This window comes from Balaenoptera ricei, chromosome 5 (assembly GCF_028023285.1).
Source record: "Balaenoptera ricei isolate mBalRic1 chromosome 5, mBalRic1.hap2, whole genome shotgun sequence".
NCBI lineage: Eukaryota > Metazoa > Chordata > Mammalia > Artiodactyla > Balaenopteridae > Balaenoptera > Balaenoptera ricei.
This window is the reverse complement of record NC_082643.1, coordinates 29286614-29313273: the sequence shown is the minus strand read 5'-3', so window position 1 is coordinate 29313273 and position 26660 is coordinate 29286614. Positions and strand designations below refer to the sequence as shown.

Below are 26660 nucleotides of genomic sequence, written 5' to 3'. Positions count from 1 at the left end.
TGTATATATGTACCACATCTTCTTTATCCATTCGGACAAATGAAGTTTAATATATAACTTCCCATGGAGAAGCATGTACCAATCCAGTCCTTTAAAGAACTTAAGACCTGTCTCAATGTTCATGTCCTTCTGTCCCGTGTGATGGCTCCTGGAGAGAGACAGGGCAGGAGACGAGAGAGGGAAGGAAGAATCACACTCAGCATCTATGCATCAGGTTCTTAATTTTCATAACAAGAACGGAACTGTGTTCATGTGCATTGCACTGGGGACGCAGCTCCAGTTATAGGGTGAGGAGGGCGTGGCTGCCCAGGGGCTCTTTCCCTCCCACCTGCTGCTCTCTGAGAATGCAAAGCGTGACGCAGAGCATGAGACTTCTGGGAAATAACATTGCCATTTCTGCTCGAGCAGGGCTGGGGCTCGGTCTTCTCCCTGTGCCACCCAGGAAACACAGCCCAACTCTTCATTCCGTCTTTTTTCTTAAGGGTATTTATTTTTTTAATTTCATTTTTATTTCATATTGGAGTATAGTTGATCTACAGTGTTCTGTTGGTTTCATGTGTACAGCAAGGTGATTCAGTTATACATATACATATATGCGTTGTCTTTCAGATTCTTTTCCCATATAGAATATTGAATTTTCCCATTACAGAATATTGAGTAGCTGATTTTGGCAAGGACAAAGTTAAGTAAGAGAAAGCAAAGGGAGACAGCAGCTCGCCTTCATCAGATTCCAGCGGTGAGCCAAGCACTGCCATGGCATGATGTTACCATGCAGTCTCTTTTCTTGTTCCTGGTCATCTGTTTCCCTTTACTTGGTCTTTTGACCTGCATTGTCGTTCACAAAGTGTTAAGTAATGAACCCGACACCTCCAGGAATCATTTTTTTTTTTTTTACCTGGACCATGTTTTTGTGCCCAACCCAGAACTTTGTATCTTTGAGGATGGCAAGTTGGAGATAAAAGATTTTTAATTTATCTGATTGACAGGGGTATCACTCTAGAAAGTGAATTGTTTCCAGATGGCATCGTTGGCATTGCTTCTAGAGGCTCTTTTAAGCTTCTTGTTATTCAAAAACACTAGCTCAGGATCATGATGGCAGTCCAGAGAGAGAATGGCCAATTTTTGTTTTTCATTTCAATGCCACTGCCAGTGCTGCATCCTTTCGTATTTTGTTTCAAGTTCATAGCATACGTGAGTGTCTGCTGCAGACAGAGTGTCTCCGGCAGTCAGGGAAGGGAGAGGAGCATTGCACACCTACTGTGTGTTCTGCCTCAGGTGATGCATGTGACAAACAGCTATTAATCGCATCAAATGTGCAAAGTCCGGGGATGAAAGATGAATCAGAGCCAGGCTGTCACTGAGCATTCAGTCCACAGGGGAAATGAAATCTGTAGACAATAACCACAGCGCAGTACAATGTTGGCAAGATCTGAGCAATCTAGAGGTAGGACCGAGGAGGGAAAGGTGCCATCTGATGAAAATAAAAGAAGGCTGCTCAGAGAGGAGATGTCTAAGTTATTTTGAAATCTGTCTAGGGAATTATCAGGGTATTTAAGAGGGAGTAAGATGAGGAATGGCCGGGCGTATTCGGGCAGCTGGCTTAGTTCAGTATTGCAGGGAGAGTGGGGCTGGGGCTTTTATATAGGGCAGAAACTAAGGAATCACTGTACGGGTGCAGGAGCCCAGGGGCGGGAGTGGGTGGTGCCTCTGCCCTCACCCCGCTTCCCTCTGCCTTTCTATGCACATGGCTGCTATGCTGGACCACTCGCTCTCCACCTCTTCTCGCTTCTTTTTAATTTAAAAAAAATTTTTTTTTTCTTTTTTGGCTGCGTTGGGTCTTCGTTGCTGTGCGCAGGCTTTTCTCTAGTTGCGGCAAGCGGGGGCTACTCTTCGTTGCGGTGCACGGGCTTCTCATTGCGGTGGCTTCTCTTGTTGTGGAGCACGGGCTCTAAGTGCGTGGGCTCAGTAGTTGTGGCACACAGGCTCAGTAGTTGTGGCTCGCGGGCTCTAGAGCACAAGCTCAGTAGTTGTGGTACACGGGCTTAGTTGCTCTGCGACATGTGGGATCTTCCCAGACCAGGGCTCGAACCCGTGTCCCCTGCATTGGCAGGCGGATTCTTAACCACTGCGCCACCAGGGAAGTTCCTCTCCTTGCTTCTTTTCTTCTTCCTCCTCTGTAGGAGTAGATGGTAACATTTCCTCCCCATCCACCGCTCTCTACTCGACCTCCCTTGCTGATCTCACCCAGTCCCTTGGATTCAGATGACTTCCAATCTGTCTTTCACTAGTGATTCTTCTCTTACTGCCTCTAAGCCATCACGACCTCTACCTCCTGCAGGAATTACAGATACTTAGCCAAAATAGGTATGAAAATCTTCCCTCATGTTTCTCCCCGACCGAACTTTTCTGTTTTTCTACTCTTATTGATAGCATTTTCCAAACCTCAGAGGCCTCTAAAAGTCAGAGAATTGTTATTTTCTTTTAATCTCACCTCTCCCTTGTCCAGACCATATGCATGGTTTCTTCACAATTACTCTCACATTGGTCTCTTCATTCTTGATTCAGACTCTTATTCAGTCCACCACCAGTGCCTCTGCGTTCAGCCTCTGGAATATCTTGTGAGTCTTTTCTACCCTCATGACCTTTAGTTCAGGCTCTCATCATCTCGTTGCTTGGATTACTACAAGTCCCCATCAACGCCCCCGTTTCCATTTCCTCCTGTCCCTTCATCCCGTACGAGTGCCCCTGCCAGATTGCCCTTCTGAAATGTAATCTGATCATGCTGCTTCTCCAAGCAAACCCCCCCAAAGGCTGCCTCCTCGCCGGCTCCCCTTTCAGGACAGGCTTCCGGAGCCAGCATCTTAGTTTCCATATTCTGCCCTTACCTACCTCTCCAGTGTAATTTCTCTGGAATATAATCTGACGCTCTTTGTTAAACAGTATGTTAAATGGAAGATCTGGCTTCAGCACCAAGGTTACAGCATGAAGAATTTTTTAAAAAATATGAAAACTCCTGGCCTAGAGTCAGAAAGTAGAATGATGGTTGCCAGAGGCTGAGAGAAGGGGGAAATGGGGAGTTAATGTTTAATGGGTAAAGTTTCAGTTGGGGAAGATGAAAAATTCTGGAGAAGGATGATGGTGATGGCTGCACAACAACGTGAATGTATTTAATGCCACTGAACAGTGTGCTTAAAAATGGTTAAAAAGATACATCTTATGTTATGTATATTTGAACACACACCTCTTGGACCTCGTGGTCAAATGGAGAGAGTATAAAAGTGAGAGGTTATTGAAGATTGGGCGAGGGGATTTTGGCGAGAACTGGGCTGTGATTCCCCCACTGCAGGGTACTGGAGATGGAGGAAGGGGTACCAGTCTCTCATCCCAAATCTAGAGAGCACGGCTTGAGGGACGTCATCCGGGAAGTTTGTCCCATGTTTTCCTCAGTTGGGAGCCTGGTGGCCTGGTGCCTGACGTCAGCCTGGGGAATCTAGAGGGCAAATCGCCTTGGTGTCTGAGTGGAAGAGAGCGGCTGCTGGGCTGCGTGGGGCCTGAACTCACCCTTTTTTGTCTGATCAAATAAGGAGGCCCCGGTGTGGACCGGATTCCCACAGGAGGGTCAACAGGGGTGTTGTCTTAAATGCTGTCCGGGGGGGGGCTGCCTAGAGAGTTGATGGTACCCTTGCCCGCCTTGAGATGGAGGCCCACAGGCGGATCCCCACAGGTGGTGGAGGAAATCAGTGAGCCCAGGCTAGAGGCCGGTCAGCCAGGTGAAGGAAGCGCAGGGAGAGATCACCGCCAAGTTAAAGGTCTCCGAAGACCCGATGGGAGAATCCCATGAGAGAAGTGTCTGCTTGCCTAAAGAGGGTAAAACCATTCTAGATCAGGTCAGCGAGGGAAGAGCTTCACCTCCCCTCCCCTCTCCTCCTTCCCTCCTCCTTCTCTAGTTTCAGGATCAGGAAGGACAGCTAGAGTGCTGGGGAGAACGTGAGAAGACAGGGAGAGGGAGCGGACCCCACCATTTCCGCCCAGTCACAGGCGACCTGTGGGCCCTTCCAGGGGGGGAGCCGGGATCACCTTCACGGAAAGGCTGAACTGTGGCTTAAGCTGTGGGGTTGGGCCTTCTGGATTCTGAATCAAGACCGTTCTTTTGCTGTTTAAAGGGCTGTAAGGCTTTGTATTACCTAAGAATTATCGGGTTATGGGCCTGACTGAGATTTCACCCAGGACCAGGCGAGGAACATTTTCCTACCAGGCAGGTTTAAAGAGACAATGGCAGACAAAGCTAGAGTTGCTTTTACGTTGACACCGCATGAGTCCTGCTTACCCAAGGAGCCAGTTCCACCTCTCAACGTTGGTGCTCCAGCCGAACGGACAGTGTGATATTTATTCCCTGGGCGCCCCCAGTCGAGTACAATTCCACCTTTGTGCTTTGGTTCGTGGTCTTCCTCGACTCCTCTTCCCACACTGTGTTTTAATTTCACTTCTTGTATGAGAGGGCTGTTGATACTTGTCTGATCATCCATCCATTTGGATTTAAACTGCTTGAGGGCAAGAACCTTGTCTTATTTGTCTCTGAATCCCATGAATCATCTATCATAGTTCTGAGTACATAGTAGACATTGATAAAAGATTACACCTAGGGGCAGGACAGGAATAAAGACACAGACATAGAGAATGGACCTGAGGACACAGGGAGGGCGAAGGGTAAGCTGGGACGAAGTGAGAGAGTGGCATGGACATATATACACTACCAAATGTAAAATAGATAGCTAGTGGGAAGCAGCTGCATAGCACAGGGAGATCAGCTCGGTGCTTTGTGACCACCTAGAGGAGTGGGATAGGGAGGGTGGGAGGGAGACGCAAGAGGGAGGAGATATGGGGATATATGTATATGTATAGCTGATTCACTTTGTTATACAGCAGAAACTAACACACCATTGTAAAGCAATTATACTCCAATAAAAATGTTAAAAAAAGAAAAAAAAGAAAAAAGATTACAGAATGGCCGAGTGATTGATGAATGAAATAATCCAGTTTGATAGCGAATGTATATTGTGCTTATGAAGGCAGGAAAGAAAACAGTATTATGGCATTCCTGTTGCTTTTTTTCCCTTCTGTTGCCAAGCAGAGTTTGAATAGGGCTTGTTGGAGCCATGAACCAACTCTTCCGATGCTACCAGACATGCACACTGTTCTGTACACTTCTAAAGAGGAAATAGCATCTTTTTATGGGTGTATGTAATTGTTTTCCGTTTTAAAAAAAATTTAGGTGAATGACAAGATATCCATATTAATCACAGACAAATTACAGAATACAAATAAGCGTTGCAGTAAACAGTCCCCTACACCCCCTCCCAGGCATCAGGCACTGTTAACCCTCTCTCATCTCTTCCCATGTGCCAGGTTCTCTCTTGAAGTAGCGGTAGAGCCCACTGGAGTCGAATTAATATTTGTGGCGTGGGAGTCAAAGCTAAGAGTGAGTGGAGTGAGGTATTCAACCGTTGCTATGTTAGGACGCCCCAGGCAACAGGGAGCGAGCTGGCCTGGGGACCAAGTGGGATCTGTTTCCAAGTCAGCTGCCTCCTGCATCCTCGGCCAGCCGGCCTGAGATGGTGATGAACCAAGCTGGAACTTAGGAGGAGTTGCTTCTTCTGCTTTGCCTTGGGTGCTGATTAAATGGGGGCGGGGAGAGGAGAAGGGGTGAAAACAAGAGTGTGGCAAAAACTTTACAGCTGTGGTTTTGCCCTCCAGAGGACACTGGCGATGTCTGCAGTTGCCTGTAGTTGTCACAGCTAAGGGGCTGGCACTCCTCGTATGTAGAGAGTAGAGACCAGAGATGTGCTAAACACCCTGCAGTGCACAGCACAGCCTCTCACAGCAAAGAAGTATCTGGCTTCAAATATCCATAGGACTGAGGTTGAGAAACCTGCTTTTAAAAAAAAAGGCAAGAAAACACTTGGCAATGATGCTACTGCATACAAGAGCAAGGACTATAAAAATATTTATTGAACGATGTCTCACTTGCCCATTGAGAGGTCAGTTTGAAAAGTCTTCTCGGTGAGTCTGGAGTCTATCAGGTAGATTACAAATGCTAAAGGTTTTTTGGGGTTTTTTAAACATCTTTATTGGAGTATAATTGCTTTACAGTGGTGTGTTAGTTTCTGCTGTATAACAAACTGAATCAGCTATACATATACATATATCCCCATATCCCCTCCCTCTTGCGTCTCCCTCCCACCCTCCCTATCCCACCCCTCTAGGTGGTCACAAAGCACCGAGCTGATCTCCCTGTGCTGTGCGGCTGCTTCCCACTAGCTATCTATTTTACATATGGTAGTGTGTATATGTCCATGCCACTCTCTCACTTCATCCCAGCTTACCCTTCCCCCTCCCCGTGTCCTCAAGTCCATTCTCTATGTCTGCATCTTTATTACTGTCGTGCCCCTAGGTTCTTCAGAACTTTTTTTTTTTTTTTTAGATTCCATATATATGTGTTAGCATGCGGTATTTGTTTTTCTCTTTCTGACTTAATTCACTCAGTGATCAGTGTTTTGTGCATTGTTGAAAAGTCAAGAGTTGTCATAAGGAAGAGCAGAAAGCACTTCATTGAAAATCATACTTGAAATTATCCCAAGTAGCTTTTAAAAACTGATTTCATTAAATCCAGTGGCACAAATAGCCAGGTGGTTTTTAATCCAGGGGCAAAGCTGGGGGAAAGGGGGCTTGGGGGAGATAAATAATGGAGCTCCTTTCTAGCTTTGTTCTTTTTATGTTGTTGAGATTTTTATTTTTTTAACAAAATGACTCTCTCTCTAGTATCCCTTTGTGTTTGTCTTCAGGCCTTGGAATGACTTGCAAGGTTCAGAGACATCATTATGTACTTGTGACACTGACCCCACTATTTATTTTCCAGATCCTAAGTAGTTTGAGGGGACACAAAGAGGGCACTGTGTGTGGTGACTGCACCTATGGGTGATCTAAGGGAAGGTCAGGATGGCTGTCAGGTCCCCAAATCCCTAAGTGGACAGGGGGTGTCTTCAATACTCAAGAAAGAATCAGGGACTAGAAATAAAGGCAGAGACCCAGGCATGTAACTTGGAAAGCTTTAGATTCTTCTTTTTTTATTTTTTATTTTTTAGCATGATTGAATCAATGGACGGTTTTTATGAGCTTCACAGACATGCAGAGAAAAAAGAAAAAAACAGCTTGGCAGGAATACAGGGAGGGGGAAAGGATCTAAATTAAATATAACAGTTGCCTGCAGTTTAGTTGCTGACAAAAAAACAAGTCGTTTTCTCTGAGAAGCATGTGTAATATGTCAGGAAGAAAAAAAGCACAATTAGCACACTTCTTACATGAGATCTTATGGATAGCACCATATTAATTTTAATCATTTAATTAAAAGTACTCCACTGTCTTCTTTTTTTAAATTTATTTATTTTTATTTATTTTTATGGCTGTGTTGGGTCTTCGTTTCTGTGCGAGGGCTTTCTCTAGTTGCGGCGAGCGGGGGCCACTCTTCATCGTGGTGCGCGGGCCTCTCACTGTCGCGGCCTCTTGTTGCGGAGCACAGGCTCCAGACACGCAGGCTCAGTAATTGTGGCTCACGGGCCCAGTTGCTCTGCGGCATGTGGGATCTTCCCAGACCCGGGCTCGAACCCGTGTCCCCTGCATTGGCAGGCAGATTCTCAGCCACTGCGCCACCAGGGAAGCCCACTACTGTCTTCTTTATTGCAAATCAATAAAGTATGCATGTACCTGACTTTCACCTGTCTCATACTTGGCAAGGAGAGCGTAGCTTTCTCTGACTACCCAGCTTATAGCAATGAGATTTCCCCTGTCATATCTCCTAACTGTCCCAAGATCAGCACCTGCTTTATGTTGCCTCTTATAGTTTTATCTGTCTACCTATCCATCTATCCCTCACAAATTACCACAAACTTCGTAGCTTAAAACAACAGAAATGGGGTCCAGAAGTCTGAAATCTGAAGGTTCTAGGGGAGAATCTTTCCTTACTCCTTCCGGTTTCTGGTGACACCAGGCAATCCTTAGCTTGTGGCAGCAAAACTCCAGTCTGTCTTAGTCCGTTCCGGCTGCTGTAACAGAACATCATAGACTGGGTAGCTTGTAAACAACAGAGAGGTATTTCTCACAGTTCTGGCATCTGGAAGTCGAGGGTCAGGGTGCCAGCACAGTCAGGTGAGAGCCCTCTTCCTGGTTCATTGTCAGGCATCTCTGCACTGTGTCCTCACGTGCAGGAAGGGGCGAGGGAGCTGTCTGGGGTCTTCTTTATAAGGGCATTAACCCCCATTCTTGAGGACTCCTCCCTCATGACCTAATCACCTCCCAAAGGCCCCACTTCCAAATATCGTCACATTGGTGATTAGGTTTCAGCATATTAATTTGGAGGGGAGACACAGACAGTCAGTCTTACAGCACTGTCTCTGACCTCACATGGCCTTTTCCACTGTGTCTGTGTCTTGTCCTCTTCTGTCTATGATATGGACACTTGTCATTAGATTTAGGGCCTACCTGGATAATCTAGGATCATCTCATCTTGAGATCCTTAACTTAATCACATCTACAAATACCTTTTTTCCATATAAGGTCACATTCACAAGTTCCTGGGGTTATGACATAGTCATATCTTTTTGGGGGGCCACGATTCAACCCACTACCCTATCTATCTATCTATCTATCTATCGAATCCTTTTTGGTTTTTGTGTTTTCCAGAATGCTGAGGACACAGTAATAACTAATAAATGCTTACCAATTTGAAAGTGTGGCCTTATTTTAAAGTGACCCAAATTAATGGCTGGGCTAATTGTCCCACCTTGTTTCCAAGACGTTCTCTCATTAGCTCTAAGGAACATATGAACATAAAGACACTCCAGCCTTGCAAAGTAAATGTATGTTTCAAACTAAAGACCAAACGTTCAATAGCCACACCTAAAGCCAGAGCAGTCAGTAAGGTGAAATGTTATTATAACTTGTAAGATTGCTGTTTTTGTAAGTGTTAATCCTTGGGCTGCAATTAACATCCTAGATGGTCTTGAGGATTACTAGCTCCCAGCAAGGTGTAAATGTCTCAGTTGAATCAACCCTATTTATCCTTTATTAATTTAGGTGCTGTAGAAGAGAAAGAAAAAACATTGATCAGAGCTTTCAAAATAGAGGGAGAAAATCATAGTATGAATATGCTTGCTCTTAATTGATTCACTGAAATTGAGTACATTATAAAACAAGGACAGATATTCGTTGTGTTCTCTGTAAGTCCTGGAAGCATCATGGCAGAGAGGAAGGAGTGTGTGGCAGTGATCGGGAGACTTTGGTCAAGAAACCTGGTTCTAGATCTGGAGCCGTAGGCCTGGTTCTGCTGCCATTTGTGTGGCCTTGGGCAAGTCCCCTGATTTCTCTGAGCTTCAGGTTCCTTCCTTTTCTGGAAACCAGATGGATTAAAGTAGAAGTTTTTCAAACTGTGTTCCAGTGTGCCACGGCACCGTCTTCTAAACTGCTCCCTGACGCAAGTTCTCTCTGTGATTAGAAACTGGGTTTGGTTCAGAATTAAGAAACTCTGGCGTTTTTGTTCTTCATTCACCTGTTTGCAGCGGAAAGCTACAAAGACACTCAGATGGTGAAGATTAAAGAGGAACCCATGGAGGTGGACATCCAGGACCCGCAGGCCTCAGTATCACCCAGCCGCAGTGTTGGCTATAGCACTTTAATTGGGCGAGAGAAAACTGAACCCTTACAGAAGATGCCAGAAGGCAGAGTGCCCCCAGAGAGAAACCTCTTCAGTCAAGACATCTCTGTGAAGATGGCATCCGAGCTTCTTTTTCAACTGTCAGGTACGTTTCCTCGAGGGAAAAAAAAAAAAAAATGTCAGTAATGGGGACTAATTGGAGGGAAAGCCACTCTAACGAAGTAAAAACACCTGCATTATAGGATTTTTTAGACAGAAATCCATTTTGTTACTTTAACGTGTATACCACCTCTCAAACGAAGAGTTCATCAAATGCTGCCAGGTAGAACTCCTGCCAAACTTTCTTTAGTAAATAGTTAAGAATCATTTGAAATTAGAACTCTATTCAACTCCGTGCAAATGATCCCTGTTGCCTGGACGAAACGTCTCACCTCTAATTTTGTTTAGGCAGTTGATCTGATTAACAGCCTTTTTTTTTTCCTAATGTGCAAAAGATAAACTTCAATTTACTCCAACAGTGACTGAGTTACTGTGAATTCCAAATTAGTGTGGTCGGAATTAACGAGATTTTACGGTGTCTTGCCAAAAAACAAAAAAATCAAGGAAAGGGGAAGGCAAAAATGAAACTGTGAGGACTGTTTTCCAGCTATAACATAGTAGAACATTTCCTGTAAACCAACTTTTTCTACTTCAAATACTCAGAAGTCAAAGTTTAGGAATCAGCTAAGTGATCACCTATTACAAAGCTAAGGAATCACCTATTCTAGCTCAGCTAAGTGTCTTGATAGAATAGGGGAGGGTCCTAGAACCTAAGCTGTTCTCTTTATCAGCTCATTCAAGCTGCATGGTCTTTGTCCTTATCAAATTTAATGTGCTGTTATTGCTTGAATGTGATTGAGATGCATGAAAGAGACTCCTATAAGATTCAGACTTATATAGAAATACAGATACTTTGTCCTTGGTCAAGCATTGGCCTACATACTGAAATTCAGGCATCAGTAGAGTTTGTTCCTAATATTTGATAAACTCTGTTTTGTTATGGCTAACAGATTTCAAACACCCATTAAATGCCTCATTATTTAAGTATTGACTTTTCTCCCCTAAGAAAAATACCGGAAAAGAGGAAAGAAGCTAGAATCTGCAAGGCATCGTGATAGCTCACCTCCTCATTGGCCTCATGACACGCCCCCATAGCTGTGAAGTTATCAGTCGGTGCCGAAAATGGCAGGCTCGGAGTTCTCAAACAAGGTCTCTGTTTGTGCAGAGCTCAGAGAGGTGGAAACAGTTAAGTCAGTAAACTGAATAGGCCACATAGATCTTTGCAAGTTCCAAAAAAACTCCAAACATGCAAGATGCTTTTCTTTAAAAAAAAAACAAAACAAAAAAAAAACAGGCTGAAAGCATCTCTAAAAACAATATAACTTTGAAAATGATTTAGCAGTTCAAATTTGCAAAAGTGTGGTTCTTTTCAAAAAGTCTCTGTCTCTAGCAGTACATTATCATGGTCTACTATCAGCTAAAAACTTTGTGTCTGAGAGTTCTCACCCTGGCGCTGTCACTGACTGCCTGGGTGACCTCAGGCAAGTCATTTAGCCCCGATTTCCTGCTCTCTGAAAGAACACTGCCTGTGAATCCAAATTCACCCTCATTGTCACTGTTGAACGGACAGAAAGGAATTGTCCACGCAAATATGCACACGGCAGCTTCAGACCAGTGTTAAAAAGCACGGGACAGCGTAAATCTTTGTTTAAAATTTTCCCCCAAATCCGTAAGATTAGGAGTTTTTCACTTGCCCTGCTGTTGAAATCTGAAACCCTTGTAGAGGTGGCCAGGTTTCCTCTGGAGACTTAAAAGAAGCCACCGAGAGCTGTGACAGTCAGGGCAGAATCCTCACATTTGAACTGGATGGGGAAGACCAGAGGTCAACTTTTGTGTTCCTGAAAGCTAATTAAATAATTTCTGACAGCTGGTAGATTCAGACCTCAAGACAGAGTAAGGGAGAGTTTACCTCCTCTTGTCTAATGATATTTTTTGTCCCCTGTGACATTTATCAGAATGTGCACTCGATGACTCTCGCACCCAGAGGTCTTACGTTTGTTTTTATATCCCGTCTCACAAAGGGGCCTGACAATACAGAATGCTTAAAGGTCGTCATCCAAGTCAGAAGCGGAACGGTTGCAACAACTGCAGTTTTCATGCTGAATCAGAGAAAAGCAGACATTTTCAGCTGGGGAAAAATATAATAGAAAGAACTATCTTTATGCACATCTGTGTGTGTGTGTGTGTGTGTGTGTACATGTACTCACTGAGGCCTGATGAAAATCAGACAACACATTTGTACTTTGTTAGTAACTCTTTCCCTTTGATTGGTTTTTAGTAAACTATTTTGGTAGATGCTATCGACATGCTTCTGTTGCCTGTCTTTACCAATAAGACAGGAAGGGTTTGAATGTTTAAAAAAGAAACCAAAAGAAAACCACAACAGAGAAAGAGGATGTTTCTGCTTCAGCCTTAAACACACAAATCGAGTCAGAACAACCTAAGAGATGTCTGTTTCATCCTTTCTCTTTACAGAGAAGGTGAGCAAAGAACACACTCACACGAAAGAAAACACCATCCGGACGACCACCAGGTAGGCCACTGCGGAGTCCCCTCGGAACACTCCCTCTGGGGGCCATCAAGCCCACGTCACAGTTTGAGCAACATTCCTCCAACCGTTCTCTCCCACTGGGTTCAAAAGTCACCCCTTTATCATCATTTTGTGTTTGAACTTTGGTTGGTGGAAACAACACAAAACGCAAAGGACACCAAGGGGGAAGGCCATTCATAGTTATTAAACATCTAAATGTGTCACTTTGCTGGAGAGTTTTCCTTATGCTATTATTTTTTATTCCTTACAATGATTGTGCGAAGTAGATAATATTATCCTCTTGGCAGAAGTTTCCTGACTGGAGAGTTGAAGTGGGTGGCGGGGCTGTATTTGGGAGCTGGGTCTGTATCTCAGGAAAGCCTCAGTCTGTTGGTAGACCGAGGTTGAACTGCGTTCCTAAGTAGCTTTGCAGCTGTGGACTGATAACTTGTCACCAGGGACATCCCAGCTTTTTAACTCACTGCATTGTTAGGAGGGCAAAAATGTAAAAAGCAGAAGAAAGACAATGCTTTCAGAAATTGCAGGAAAACTGACATCACTAACAACTGTAGGTGAAGGAAGCTTTCCATTTGCCAAAGGCAGTTGAAGAGAAGGTCAGCCAGGGTGGGCTGCCCATCAGGGTGGGTCAGGCAGGGTGGGCTGCCCATCCTGAGGCTCGTAACCACCCAGACCTGAACCGTTGCAGGCAGGTGCCAACAAGTGCAGACCCACCTCTGTGGAAAGGGAGCTTGGGGGAGAGGCCAGCTCCCCCGTGGCAGGCTTTAAGTCAAGGAACTGTACTTTCCTGAGCAAACTTAGATTCTTCCTCCTGGGAGCCGTTGATTGGTTTTGTGATTTAATTCTTGCGACGGAAGATCAACAGTGTTTTTCCTTTGGATGTGATATGAGTCGACCTCGGACCATCACCGGGCACATGAACGGTGTTCATTTGAACCTTAACGCGAGTTTTTTCTTCTTTTTAACTCTGTGCATCGGAATTTGGGACTATCAAGTATTAAACAGTAATTAAAACAGAGTCAGCTTGCTTCGCACGGGGTTTATATAGTATTAGGGACAGAACCTGCCTCTAACCCAAGCATGGTGTTAGGCTTGCCTCCGTGTGTAAGTACGCTGATGGGAAATGAGTCTTTCTATCTGGTCTGTGCGTTGTGTTGGGAAATGGGTCTGGGGGATGGAGAGGGGATTTTGTCTGTTCAGTTGGATGCCCAAATAGGAGATGTGAACTACTATAGATTCCAGCCTGCCTTCTCCATGTAATCCTAAGGCTATTTTTTTTTTTTTTTTTTGGTATCTATGCTTATGTTCATGAGTCTAAACACATGAAATGGGCCAGATTGGTAGACATCGAAAGACGGCAGATTAAAAATAAGAGGTGTCAATTTTAATTTGCTTCCCTAGGCTTCCTGAAGTGTCACAGCTCAGGTTCCCTAGAAGCAGAGCCCTAGACAGGGATCCCTGTGCGGGTGTGTTATTGAGGGCGTGCTGTCAGAGGGACCTGCAGGGATGCGATGGGGCGGGAGAAGGAAGGGGAGCTGAGCAAGGATTCTAGGGCCAGTTGTCTCCCGCAGAGAATTCTGGAGCATGAATTGCACCACAGAGGAAATCCTGCCTTGAGGTAAGGGGGCCAGCTCTTGGTCCCCCCTCATTATCCACTAGCTTCATCGGGGGATGTGTAGCCTGCCAGGTGAGGGGGGCTCCAACGGTGAGGGCATTTCTCACTACAAGCAGCCGACACCCCTGGCGATGCGGGGTGAGTGCACCAGTGTGGTAAAGGGGATCTGGGCAGGACCCCAGCCCCATCTCCTATGGAGGTTTTCTGCGGGCTCTTTAAGATTACATGATAATATTTACCTAGCAGAAAGGTATGCTGCGAGACCCTGTTATTATGCTTTCCAGGTGTTCTCTGGGAAGAGGTAAGTGGAGGTTTGAACTAGCCCCAAACAAGTGAAATGTACAATACCTCCTAGCCTTGGCTGGAGCTGAAGCATAATTACAGGATAGAAGAGAGGGGTTTTTTTAGCCATTTGGCAAAAAACGGAGCAATCCTTAAATTCTCCTGTTGCTGGGAGATTATGCGTAAGAAGAAATCCAAATCAGATCTTTTGCCCAAAGCAAAACAAGAGGTGCTTCCTATGAGCTTCCCCACCCCTACAATGTGGTGTTCAGACATCAGTGTTATAGGTTTCTTGGTTTCTTGTTCTTCTACAAAATCCTTGGTGTGTTTTTATTTTTCCTTTGAGTAGGCAACTTGCCCAATTAACCTCTCCTCAAAGAGATCTCTTTTTACCTTCTCACCTCATTACTTCAGGTTGAATAGAATCAAGCTGCCTTGTGCCAAGAAATCCTCTTTAACCTGAGTTAACCGATAGCAGAAATAAGGGGGAAAAAACGCCAACTCTCTTCTTTTTTGATTCCCGTTTTGGAAGAAACTCTTACTTTTGGAAGAGGTCTGCACAAGGTCAGCTAATGGGGTTATGTTTTAAAGTATGATCTGTGATACTTTCCAGAAAGATTTACATCGAGGCTCCAACTTCCCATACCTCCAGATTTTTTAAGTACTTAGTGGGATGTTTGGTTAGTTATCAGATTTCCCACGTTTGATTTCCTGGAAGAAGCTGACTGTCCAGAGCGATGGTTCATGATGGGAATCAAAGTTCGGAATTGTCCATGTTTCAGAGTTGCTGGGCACATTTAAGATAGTTGACTTGTGAAGGGCAGCCTTGGACGCTGGCCTCAGCGCGGTATTGAGATCAGGCACATCCAAATGCTGACGGGTGCCTGAGCCCTTCCACTCAGTGAGATCTGCCTCTGGAATCTGGAGATCCAGGGGAACCAGAGGAGGAAAGAGATGTGCAATGCTGAAAAAAGAAACTGATTCTCTCCGATTCTCTCTCTGTCCTTTATCAACCCACAACTTTCCCCACTGTTGTTAATCATTATTAATCTTGACTCTCATGCCAAACACAAGAATGAAGAAAAAGTGTAGCAACCCAAGTGTGAAACACTCTGTCTCTGGCAGTTCCGATGTGTGCTTACCAATGAGATATGGGGGTGCTGGTTTCCATGCCCGGGCACCAAGGCAACAGGAAGCCCGTGGATGTGCGTACAGGTAACTCCCCATCCCATAAGGGCTGATGACTGCACCTCTCTCCTCATCCAATCCTCCCTCGTCACAGCTGTCCATTGGCCATTCTGCTGTTTGTTAATTCCTCGATTATAAGATGGGGAGACATGGAAAGAGAAAATGATGTTGGACAGCATTCCTTGTTAGCCATTTTTTAAAAGAAGTTCTAGGTAAAGCTAAGGGTTGAAACTGATAACTAGCAAGTTTCTGGATCATTGGCTCTTGACCTCATTTTTCAAAAACTCTTACAATGGAAAATTTCAAACGATACAAGAACAGAGAATGTACCCATGATCGAGTTTAAATAATTATCAATTCATGACCAATTCATGTTTCATCCATCCCTTCCTTTTGTTCTTCTTCCCCGTAGATTATTTTGAAGCAAATCCTAGACATCATTTGAAGAACTGGTTTGAGAACGCCTTTTTAAAAAATTATCCTAAGAACTTAGACTCAGCTGCTTCAATTAGGATCATCTTCCCAAAAGTAAAGGAGAAAACCATCCACCAGGGTATCCCATGTGGCCAGGCAGAGAAATCAATCTACTTAGCAGCCGGGATGATTGGATCATCTGGCCCTGCTCACCAATGCCTTGACCCTACCCTTCCTTCCACCCTTGTCTGTGCCCTCCTAGGAGCACCTCCATTGAATCAGTCCTTCAGTTGGAGCTTCACTGTAAATGCTAAACAGCAGTTCTTCTGCCTGTTTAACCTTAGAGTCTAGAAAATTCAACCTAAGTGTAAAGAAGTCTGTGCGTCCCCTTTGAGATAGCCTGTGGCATTCTTAATGCCATTCTACCTGACAAATGAGATGGGGAGAAGGTCCGCCCAGACCCATGAGAACAGAAGGACTGAATGCTTAAGAGACTAACGCAATCTTGGTGTTTCGATTTCCTTTCCCAACACAACCCTAGGTTCTGCTGGGAGCAGATAACCAGCTAATATGATCATTTGTAGATGAAAATATATGAGGCATGATATCATAACCAGATCCCAAAGTTTAATGGAATAAAAAGAAGATCTACATCTTCTGACATGGGCCATCACCCAGCCAGATGCTGGATAAGATCGAAATAGGAAAATGGAACCCTAGAGTAAGAATCAGATAGCTCCTGGCAGGTGAATTGGACATGCTCGATGTTGTGTAACACCATGAACTTCAAACAATGGCTGCCAAGAACCCTCTCTTGGTTATTTGTTCTCTCTCTTCCCCATTAATAATTCAGCGTCCATGGGGCTATAAGATTACAGGCCTATAAGAAAAACTTCTCACACCTGGCTTGCTCTATTCCAAAAGCAAGGAAGTATTTACCTGAATTGTTTTTTTCTCCATTACTAGACAAAAAGCAGAAGTGGGAAAATCAGAAAGGTAGAGTCATATCATGCTGTGCCGACCAACATTTAATTTGCCCAATTTTCAGAATTTGAAATGCGGGCTATTTTTCTGTGATTTAGATAATGGCACTTACAGTGTTTACTAAAAGATATATGTACTTGGAAGTGTTCAATATAGAATTTTCCTGTGTGATTGTTTGGATGCCTGTCCTTAAATATTTATGAGTCAGTAATAGAAATTGCACAAATTTGTCAGAGCGTGATGTGCTGCTTCAATTTGTGCAATTTCCCCTTTTCAATTTTTAGAAGACATAAGAGAACAATGCTCCATTACCTTAAGAAGTAAAAGATTACACATAAAGAACACTGGATTAGATGGAAGCAATTAAGAAAATAAACAGGAAACAGAGCAAATTAAATTGGTAATTTTTGAGTAGCTCTCCCTATAGTCTCTTTACCCTTTATATTTTCTAACTTTAAAATTAAAGGCACAGAATTTTGTTTCTAAAAAATGGAAATTGCTACTAATTTCATGGAATCCCTCCAGTTAGGACATTCAGTGTTTTTTTGGTGAAGTCAAAGCTGCTTGTTGGGCCATTGAAAAGTTTATAAAGCGCCTTTGCTCAAGACACTGCCATCTACTGGAATACTGTCATAATAAATATGTAAATCTTTGTTGTCTGTGATGTTAAGTACCCACCCCCTCCACCCACCCAGTAAGGTACCTTTGTGCAGTGCACAGCCTGCACCACTGTATGTAGCTGCCCTGACACAAGTGTTGACTGGAGAGTTTGTCACTGGCAGTCCATCCTTCTCAACTTATCTTTGAGTTTTCATTTTTCAAAGAAGTTAAAACTCATCCTTTAAACAGTGGATCTTTTTTTTTTTTTTTTTTTAGATACATATAGCCTCAAACTACTTTGTGCATTGCTCTCATTTGAGTTTTCTTCCTTCTTATCGCACCAAACCTTCCTCAGTACTTTTCTCTATTTCTATACACCATTGTCCTGTAGGTATCACGCTCTGCCATTTTTCCTCCCACCCATGACCTCTACGTTGAACGGTTATAGTTGAGACACTGTGCTTCCAGAACTCTTTAATACGGTGTCACTGTGAAGAGTTTAAATCTTCTTTTCAAGGATCTGAAGAGGGCTGTGCCTTTCTTTTCTTCATTTCCACGGGTTCTCCCACCTTTATTTCTACTGGCTTACAACTGTGTTCCATCTGTTTGCGCAGCTCAGAACAGTCAGGAACGAGGTATAAATGTGTAAGCCTCTGTAAGTAGACAGATCATGCACAGGTGACATGTGACATGTGGCTCAGATGCCAGCTTCTTCTAATCTGGGATTTTCTCTCAAGGGTGTCTCCATGGTTGTTACTAGAAATATCTCCAATATTCCAGGGTTGACCTCTGTTTAGGGGGGAAGGCCCTGGTGGATGACGCAGCAGGCCAGGGCCCATCCACATTTCACTGGGGTTACCTTCAACTTCCACGGGACAAAGGGTCTCGCATCGCTGCAGAGAAAACTGAGTTCATCTGTGCTCTGCTTGCCTCGGCAGAAGCCCATTGTCCTTGTTTATGTATAAAGTCAGATTCCTGCGGGAGATCCAGGTCCCTCCACGGGCTGACATTTCACGGCTCCTGACGTGCAGGTTCAGTTCCGCGGCTGCGCCTGGCTCCGGCTCCCCAAGGTCTGGCCTCCCGGCCACAGCCGCCCTCGACAAGGCCTGGCATTGTGCGCCTTGTCCTGAGAAGTTTCCTGGCTCCGCGGTGGATGAATGCTCGAGCCGCAGCAACAGGAATTGTTCCTTGAAAACGTGGTGTTAGGTTGTACGGATTGGCCCAACTCTAGGACAGCCCTAAATAGAAGGCATCTGTACTTTTTCAGAGAAGAAAATTTAAAAACATTACCAAAATGAATTCTCCCTAAAATGTTCTACTTTTCTTCTACAGTATTTTAAACAGCCTTTTTCTTCCGTGGCTCTCAGCCTTCTGCAACTGAAGTTGACTGATATGAATGGGATCAGAATTTAGATACAGTTGCCCCCGCCTGTGTCTTTTACAACTGCCTTCAATTATATCATCCCTCAGACTACTCTTTAAAAGACTAAGAATCTCTTTAAAAATAAAGGATCCTGAACTGTAAATCTTAATCATTTGTTTTAAGTTTAAAAAATAACTTTTATTTTCAGAGAATATAGGAGAACATAAAGAAGAAAAAATACCCACTTATAATCAATCCTGCTACCTAGAAGCAACGACTGCTAAGTTGGTGGTGTGTATCCTGGCTGAATTTTTATCTGTTTAGAGATGTATACTTTCCCATCAAAACTGGATCCTACTATATATACAGTTTTATAATCTTCTCTTTTACCTAGTAATATATTAAGAATTTCTTTCCATGTCAGTAAACATAACCCAATATTATTCTTTTAATATTTGCATGTCATAATTTATTTAATACTTCTCTTATTCTTGGATATCAAGGGTTTGGTTTGGTTTGGTTTTCCCAAGTTCTTGCTAATTCTGGGATAAATTGACTCGAGAAAGCATTCACAGGTTTCAGGCTTTTGCTATGAATTGTCTAATTGACTTTCAAAAAGGTTGAATCTACAATTTTACCGAAAGCTAATGAGAGAATATTTTAAAGGTCTCTGTGCTTTATCATTAAAAAAAATTTTTTTTACCGATTGGGAGGTTAAAAAGTATATCTTATAGTTAAAACCTTTTCATTTATTGATTCCTGGTGATATCAAGCATTTTGTTCATGAAGAGACATTTTTATTTGTTCTTTTGTATTTCTTTTATTGTCACTTATTATTCTGTCTGGTGGTTTGTCTGGGTTGAACTTTTTGTGCGATTGTTGATATTGATTTTTTTATTATTTTATTTAATATTTTTTTATTTATTATATTTATTTAAAGCAAAATGAAAGGAATAATGCAATAAACCACCATATCCCCACCACCCAGATTGAACAAATGTTTGCTACACTTATTTCACCAATCTTTTCTTCCTTATATTTTAGATCACATCCCTGACATGACATTCACTCCCACATTCTTTAATATATATATATCTCTTAAAAAATAAGGACATTTTCTGCAATACCATTGTACACCTTACAAATTAACAACACATTCGATTGGGTTTTAACTGCTAAGAAGGTTCTAGCTGATCAGCACCAACCAAGTGTACAGCCTTGTCAATGAGGAGGAGAAGAAAGCACATCTTGGCTTTCTTATGACCTCCAAAAATTAAAGAAAATCTGGTGCCTATACATGTAGCCGAATGATGGAGTGACCTTGCTTCTCCATCTGCCCACAAGCCCCATTTAGAAACCCACTGAATCTGCAATGCCAAGTCTCAATTTGTAGATAAATGCCCTGGCTGAAGCTTGCCAGTGTATAACGATTCATTCAAGCTTTCCTCACTACAGTCCTTCTTTCTTTGAAAATGTGTGTGCCCAACGTGATGGATGACTGGGTTTCCAGGCCTAGCCCACTGGGGTCATAAGAGGGCTTCTCTGTTGTGTCCCTTTTAAGCTTGAATAGGGAACTTGCTGTTTCACATCCTCAGGGCTGTCCTCAGGTCAGGGACTCGCAGTTGTTCTTAATCTCAAGCACTCTGCCCCACCGCCACATCCCCTGAGCTGCCACCCAGGGTTCTTTTATTAAAATAAGTAAGTAAATAAAATCATTCAAGAGTAGGGGTCCTCGGGAGGGACAGTATACATGAGCACCATTAAAGCTGTGTTTTCTTTCATTATAGATTACCTTTTTAACTGACTGCAAGAAAGTTAACAGGGAAACTGGCACCGACTTTTATATCTAAAATGTTGATATCTGGGCCCATTTCAGAAGAAGCAGCTACCCGGTCTCATCCAAAATGAAATGAGGGCCCAAGCGGGCAGGTAGGATGACCACCTGCTGTCTGCAGTGACATACAAAGATGGCTATACTGGAGCAAAAGGACCTTACCCGGGTTGCAAAGAGAGCTCAAAAATCCTTTTCCAAAAATCGGTAGAACTAAGCAGTTAATAGATTTCAAATACAATGATTTATCAATATGTTTCAAAACATACAGATATGTAAATATATACAAAAGAAATATTGAGCATCCATTATTCTATTATAAATTATTAGCAAATACCCAAGGACAGTAACATTTGAGAAAAAAATAAGCGCTACCTAAAGAAAATTGCATTAATCATGAAAATTAACTTGAAATAATGTTATTTGATCTTTTTAAAAAATGGAATATCTAAAAATAAAGTGTGGCAATGTGTTTGTTGTTCAATTGTGAGCGTATTTTCATGCAAGCTAGTACAGCTTCTCAGAAAGTTTCTTCTGACCTTAAAGTACTTGAAGAAATTTTGAGAAGATAGTTATAACTAATCCAGATATTTCCCCTGTTCCTTATTTTCGAATAATCCTATCTGGATATGTTTGAAAAACTTTTAAAACTAAAGGAAACCGCAACCCTTTGTGTTCTGTGTCAATGACTATAACCTGTTATTGTTAGCAAGGTGTAGTTTTGTTCAAGGACAATGTTTCCGGTTTGTTCTCATTTCCTTTGGTTGCAAGATGTATACCGGGAGATCCCATGTGGAAGTTACCTGTATCCATTTCAATCTGCAACGTTCGTATTCCATGTAGTCAGAAAGTCTTGGGACTAGAGTGAGATTTATTCTTGGAAGAATGTAGTCCGTCGCCTGTCTCTGCTTGAGGCTTTTGGAGGCATAGAGGATTGTTTTCTTGACTAGCGCCTCCTGCTCATTTCAAAATGTTAACGCAGTGTGTCACTCCTGGGTCTAAGTGATTCAGAGGTCAGAGTTTTAAAAATATCAGTACAATGGTGGTTGATAAATGTATGGAATTTCAGTTCTTAAAAAAATTAACCTGATACATCCATACAGAAAAGAAGTATTTCAGTGTCCTGACTTGAGAGCTGGGGCTAAGTAGAGATTGAGGCAGCCCTGTTACCAGGACGGACAGATGGCCATCTGGTGAGGTGGCCCAGGGGCTGGGGTCTGCTGGGAGGCAGGTAGCAGCTGCAGAGGGAAAACATTGGCTTCCACAGAACTTTCCCACCACAGAAGGGGGCTCTGGCTCTCCTTCCGCAATATATAGCTTCTCCGAAATATCTAAGTCAGATAATTTGGTCTTAAAATTTCCTTAAAATAAAACAAAATGAAATAAAAATTAACCAACATTCTTTTGGACATATTTAATCAGCTCTTAGAAAACAATCCAGAAGCCCTGTTATGTTATATGATACATAGCTGAATAAATAATTAAGTACTTTTACTTGAAAAAACACCATCTTTTTTATTGATTAAAGAAAATTTTGTCTATGTGCGGATTGAAGTCAGAATATCACTTCAGGATGATTTGCCCGAAACGCTTACATTTAATAGAATTTCATTCTACCCTGAAATATGTAGATCTTTCTAGAGTCTGAGGACAAATTCATTGCAGAGCAAAGTCTTTTTTTCTTATTTAATCTTTCTTTTCTATTTGCCATCCCCAAGTTCAGTCCTAAAAGTTATTGTCTTTTAGAAGGAAAAAAAATGACTTCTTCTCTGGTGTTCCTTTTAAATTATAGTGCCACTACTAAGCATGAAGTATTTTTTCTTAACTTTCTCTTACATACTATATCCACCTTATTCTTTTCCTTTTTTGTTTTGTTCTGCTTTGCTATTGCCATCAAAACAAGAATTCCCGTAACGTGTAGGTTTCAGTGGTGGCACCCCGGGGGGGATGGTTTGTAAGTAGATGGGCCTTCTGTTTTTCACGAAGCCGAACTCCTGTCGGCACTCAGATGTTAAAGGTGGAAATATTTGTGCCGCAGTCAGCAGTTAGCAAAACGTATCCCTATTTAGAGCCATAATCTTTTATGGACTCTTTTATTATTTATTGTAAATCGTTTCTTTCTGCAGCCCTGAGCTGTTGACCTCACAGCCCATGCCATCTAATGCCTGGAATTGTCCAGTCACCGTGACACCAGTGCCCCTTCCTATTTTAACCCTTAGATTTTCTGCAGGAGAAAAATCAAAATACGCATTCATTGTCCGTTTCATTTTTATTCAGAAAAGAAACTCGAATAAATAAACGTTTTGTCTTTTCCAAGTAACAAAAGGCAGGAAAAGTAATGGGGGCGTTTGGCAGTTCTAAGTCTACACCAACATCTTCCAGATGCTGTGTCTGAGTGTTTATCGAGTATTTATACGAGTTAGCTAGTGTTCAGGTGGCCTGTCATTGTGCAGGACCAAAGGGGAGCCACTGTGGAAGGTGGTGATTTTGTTAAATGAGAATAAGTGACAGTCCCTTCCGCCATTAGCTATTAGTCAACCTGCTTCTCTACCAACTTTTTACCAAAAAATGTGAACTAGAAATAAATCATTTTCTGGACGGATTTTGCGTTTTCCACTTCCTAAGCTCTCTTTCCGGTGGAGGGGCTTTTTCACACTAAAATGACTAAATTGGGTCAGGAAGCACGAACCACGCGGCATTTGCTAGCTTGCTCCTTTTTTCCTGGAAGAATTGGTAACTATCTAAGCAGTTGAAGGACGGTACACACACGCTTCAGAGTCTAGTACATCGTAAAACCTGCAGTTCATTGACTCTTTTCCTCCCTGAAAAGTGCAGACCCGGTTCATCCTGTATCGGGTACCTCCGGGGCCTCCCCTCTCTGCCCGCCACCCTCTCCCGTCACCCACAGTCCCTGTGGCCTGAACGAGGGGCCAGTTTGTTCACCACAGAGCTGGACGTCCTCTGAGAGCAGATGGGCTTCTGCACTTTACAGACCCTGTGAGGCACAGGAAAAGAAAATGGGCCTAAGGATGACCATCTCCACATTCTGAGAATGACCTTGCTTGGTGCTAAGTTATAAGTACAGCATCTTCTGTTCTCAGAACACAGGCAGAAAGTTAAAGATAACCAAATCATTTTTCACATGTTCTATTTCTCAATTGACAAAGCCTTTCTTTGGTGACCTAGGATCCTGCGTACTGAAACAGTACTCCCACCCCCCTTCCCTCCCTTCTTCCACTGTCTCTTCCTTTTGTTCTGTCAGTTCCAAGAAGGATCCATGACTTTGTATTGTCCATGCGTTCCCTAGATGTTAAGAGACCAAGCAAAAGGCAGTGTAGTTTAGTTTAACGGGCAAGGGTGCAAAATGCGATGCCAACAGGCCTGGGTTCAAATCCTGTCTCAGCCCACGGGCATGGACAACTACTTAACTTCTTTGTACCTGAGTCTCTTCATCTGTAAAATATGGATGATAATAGTAATCGTCGACACCCTATAGAGGGTCCTTGTGAGGATTCAATGAAGTTAATATACACAAAGCCCTTTAGAGCAGTGCCAGATACTTAGTAAGCAATACACGTGTTAGTTGCCATTTTTATTGAGCATGTACGATGTACTAGGAACTTTAACATGAAATATCTTATTTAACCCTTTACAGCTCCCCTATAAAGATGGTATTTTAAAAGCTCTTTTCCAATGATGAAACAGGCTAGGGAGGTTGTTGACAAAGATCACTTCACCATCAAGTGGCCAATATGGAATTCAGACTCAGATCCTTCTGATTCCAAACTCAGTGCTAAACCACTGCACTCTCACTTCCCAGCGTGAATGGATCCGAATGCGGAGCATTGCAGCGGGGTGTCTGGTCTGAGACATGCTCTGTTAACGTAGTATCTTCTCTTTATAGATAAGACCTTACACCAGTCTTAAGCTGCCTTGACTTGTCAAAGTTTCTCCATTGACTCTTTGCCCCTAACATTGCCAGTCCTTTTGTGCTTTTCTAGTATCCAGCCTCATCCCCTTCTAATTCTCCACTTCTTCAGGAGAAATCTTTTCTTTTCTATACAGGATAAAGCTGGCCTCCAGGGTAGAAAATTATTTGCAATGTTGTTTCCCTCAGCGATTGCCTCCGTTTCTTCTGAGCGGCTAGATGGTAATAGGGCTTCACTCCGCATGTGCGTGAAAATCTGTTGAAGAGAACACGTGACGACGCAGAGCTAGCAAAACCTAGGATGCGCCTCCCAGCACGTAGCGTGGCCGCCTCTGCCTGCTTCACCTGGAAACCTTCGGGTTGGTTGGAAACGTACCTGTGGTCTTTACCTGCCCTGTTTCTTAAGCTATTTTTCAATCTGCCTGTGTCGCTGCCGCTTTGCAGTGTTGGCCACCAGAGTCACCACGTCCCATATGGACTGCTGCTCTGGCCGCCTGCCTTGGGTTCTCCAACCCACCGGGCGGAGCTTCCTGAAACTGCGATCATACTGCGTCCCCGCCTTACTGAACACACCGCCGGGCTTTCCAGGACTGTTAGGACAAAGCCGGGATCCCTGCACTCGGTGTGCCCACCCTGCCCGGCGCTCCAGCTTCACCCCGCTCCGCAGACTGGCTGTGATCTCTCACTGTGCAGGGGACACTTCCCCCAGCCACCGGGAACCCTGACAACCCTGCTGTCCATTGAGGTCGCAGCTCAGCTGTGGCTTCCGCAGGAGACCCGCTCCTGGCCGGGCCCGCACTGCCACCCCGCGCCCCTCCCTTCCACAGCGTTAGTCTAGTCGTGGTAGCCACGCAGGTCTTTGAGCCCTCTTAACAGTTGCAGCCGTAGCCAGTTTCGCTGATGTTATGTTCCCAGTGCCTGGCCTGCCCAGGCACTCACTAAATTGCAGTTACTGCAAAACTGAGGGAAAGAGGGTAGTGCACACCTTTCTCTGTGGCAAGAAGGGTGATATTCCTAGATACCTTAGGGGGCCTCTCTAGGGGATCTGGGTGTCCCCAAAGGAAGTCTCCACATTTCAGACCAAACAGTTCCATGAGCTTCCTGAACTCTCAGATTCCAGTGTCATTCCAGGGTAACCGAAGGCCCATTGCCTGACGTTTACCCTGTGCCCTTGGGCCAGCCGGTGGTGGTTCCCATCTGAACTGTCCAATCAAACACGAGCATGTCATTGTCACCTTGTATAGATGCTTCAGAGCTGAGGAGGTGGGATTCGAGAAATCTCACACTCTGGGTCTGACCAACAGTCCTCCAAGGGCTCTACCTCCTTAGAAGTTCTTTGATTCTAAACAGTTTCCTTTGTGGAAGAGTTAGAAATTAACCGAATCTCTCCAGCGGTCAACGGACCCTTCAGTATCAGAGTGGCCTTTTCTTCATGCATCTTATGCAAGGAAACTCTAATCTTTTTGTCGACTTGTGAGGAAAGGTTGATTAATTTATGCTCCCTTTTGAGCTAGGCAGAGATACAGATAAAAACAGCTTACGCTAATTGAGCACTTACTATTTGCCAGACACTGTGAAAAGCACATTCCATGAACCATCTTACTCAGTCCTCCTAGAGTAGGTATAGATGCTATTAACGTCCCATTTTATAGACAAGAAACGAAGACTCAGAAAAGTTAAGCGATTTGTGCAAGGTCACACAGCCGTAAGTGGTGGAGCTGGAGTTTGGACCTAGAACTGCCCACTCTCAAGTGCACTCTCTTAGCCTCCATGCTGCCTTGCTTTATCCTTTCACAAGTTTTGTATCACTTGCAGGTTTTGAGTTGTTTGGCACAAAACAACGTCTCCCCACTCCCCATCACTGACTAGCCTATAGCCAGTTCACTTTTTAAGCCTATTTAAATTGTTTTATGTTTAAGATACAAATAAAAAGCATGCCACACATTTTCAGAACGCTAATGGAAAACTGATGAATTCATAAAAGTGCTAACAAAAGATCAAGATAAAAAAAAATTAATTACATGGGACTGAGTGAACTGATGAGGATGAGTATAATTTTTGTGACTTTCTGTTTGAATTAAAAAAAAAAATCCCACAAGGAC

At 43.5% G+C, this 26660-nt stretch overlaps 1 protein-coding gene across 3 annotated transcripts in view; it reads left to right on the top strand.

Annotated features, from left to right (window-relative positions):
- Nucleotides 1-26660, top strand: part of ZNF827 (zinc finger protein 827) — a 178355-nt gene that overhangs the window by 86404 nt on the left and 65291 nt on the right. For all 3 annotated transcript variants that reach the window (XM_059922572.1, XM_059922571.1, XM_059922573.1), the window contains exons 6-7: nucleotides 9612-9851; nucleotides 12281-12338. In XM_059922572.1, the coding sequence (XP_059778555.1) occupies nucleotides 9612-9851; nucleotides 12281-12338 (298 nt within the window). The remainder of the gene's footprint in view (nucleotides 1-9611; nucleotides 9852-12280; nucleotides 12339-26660) is intronic.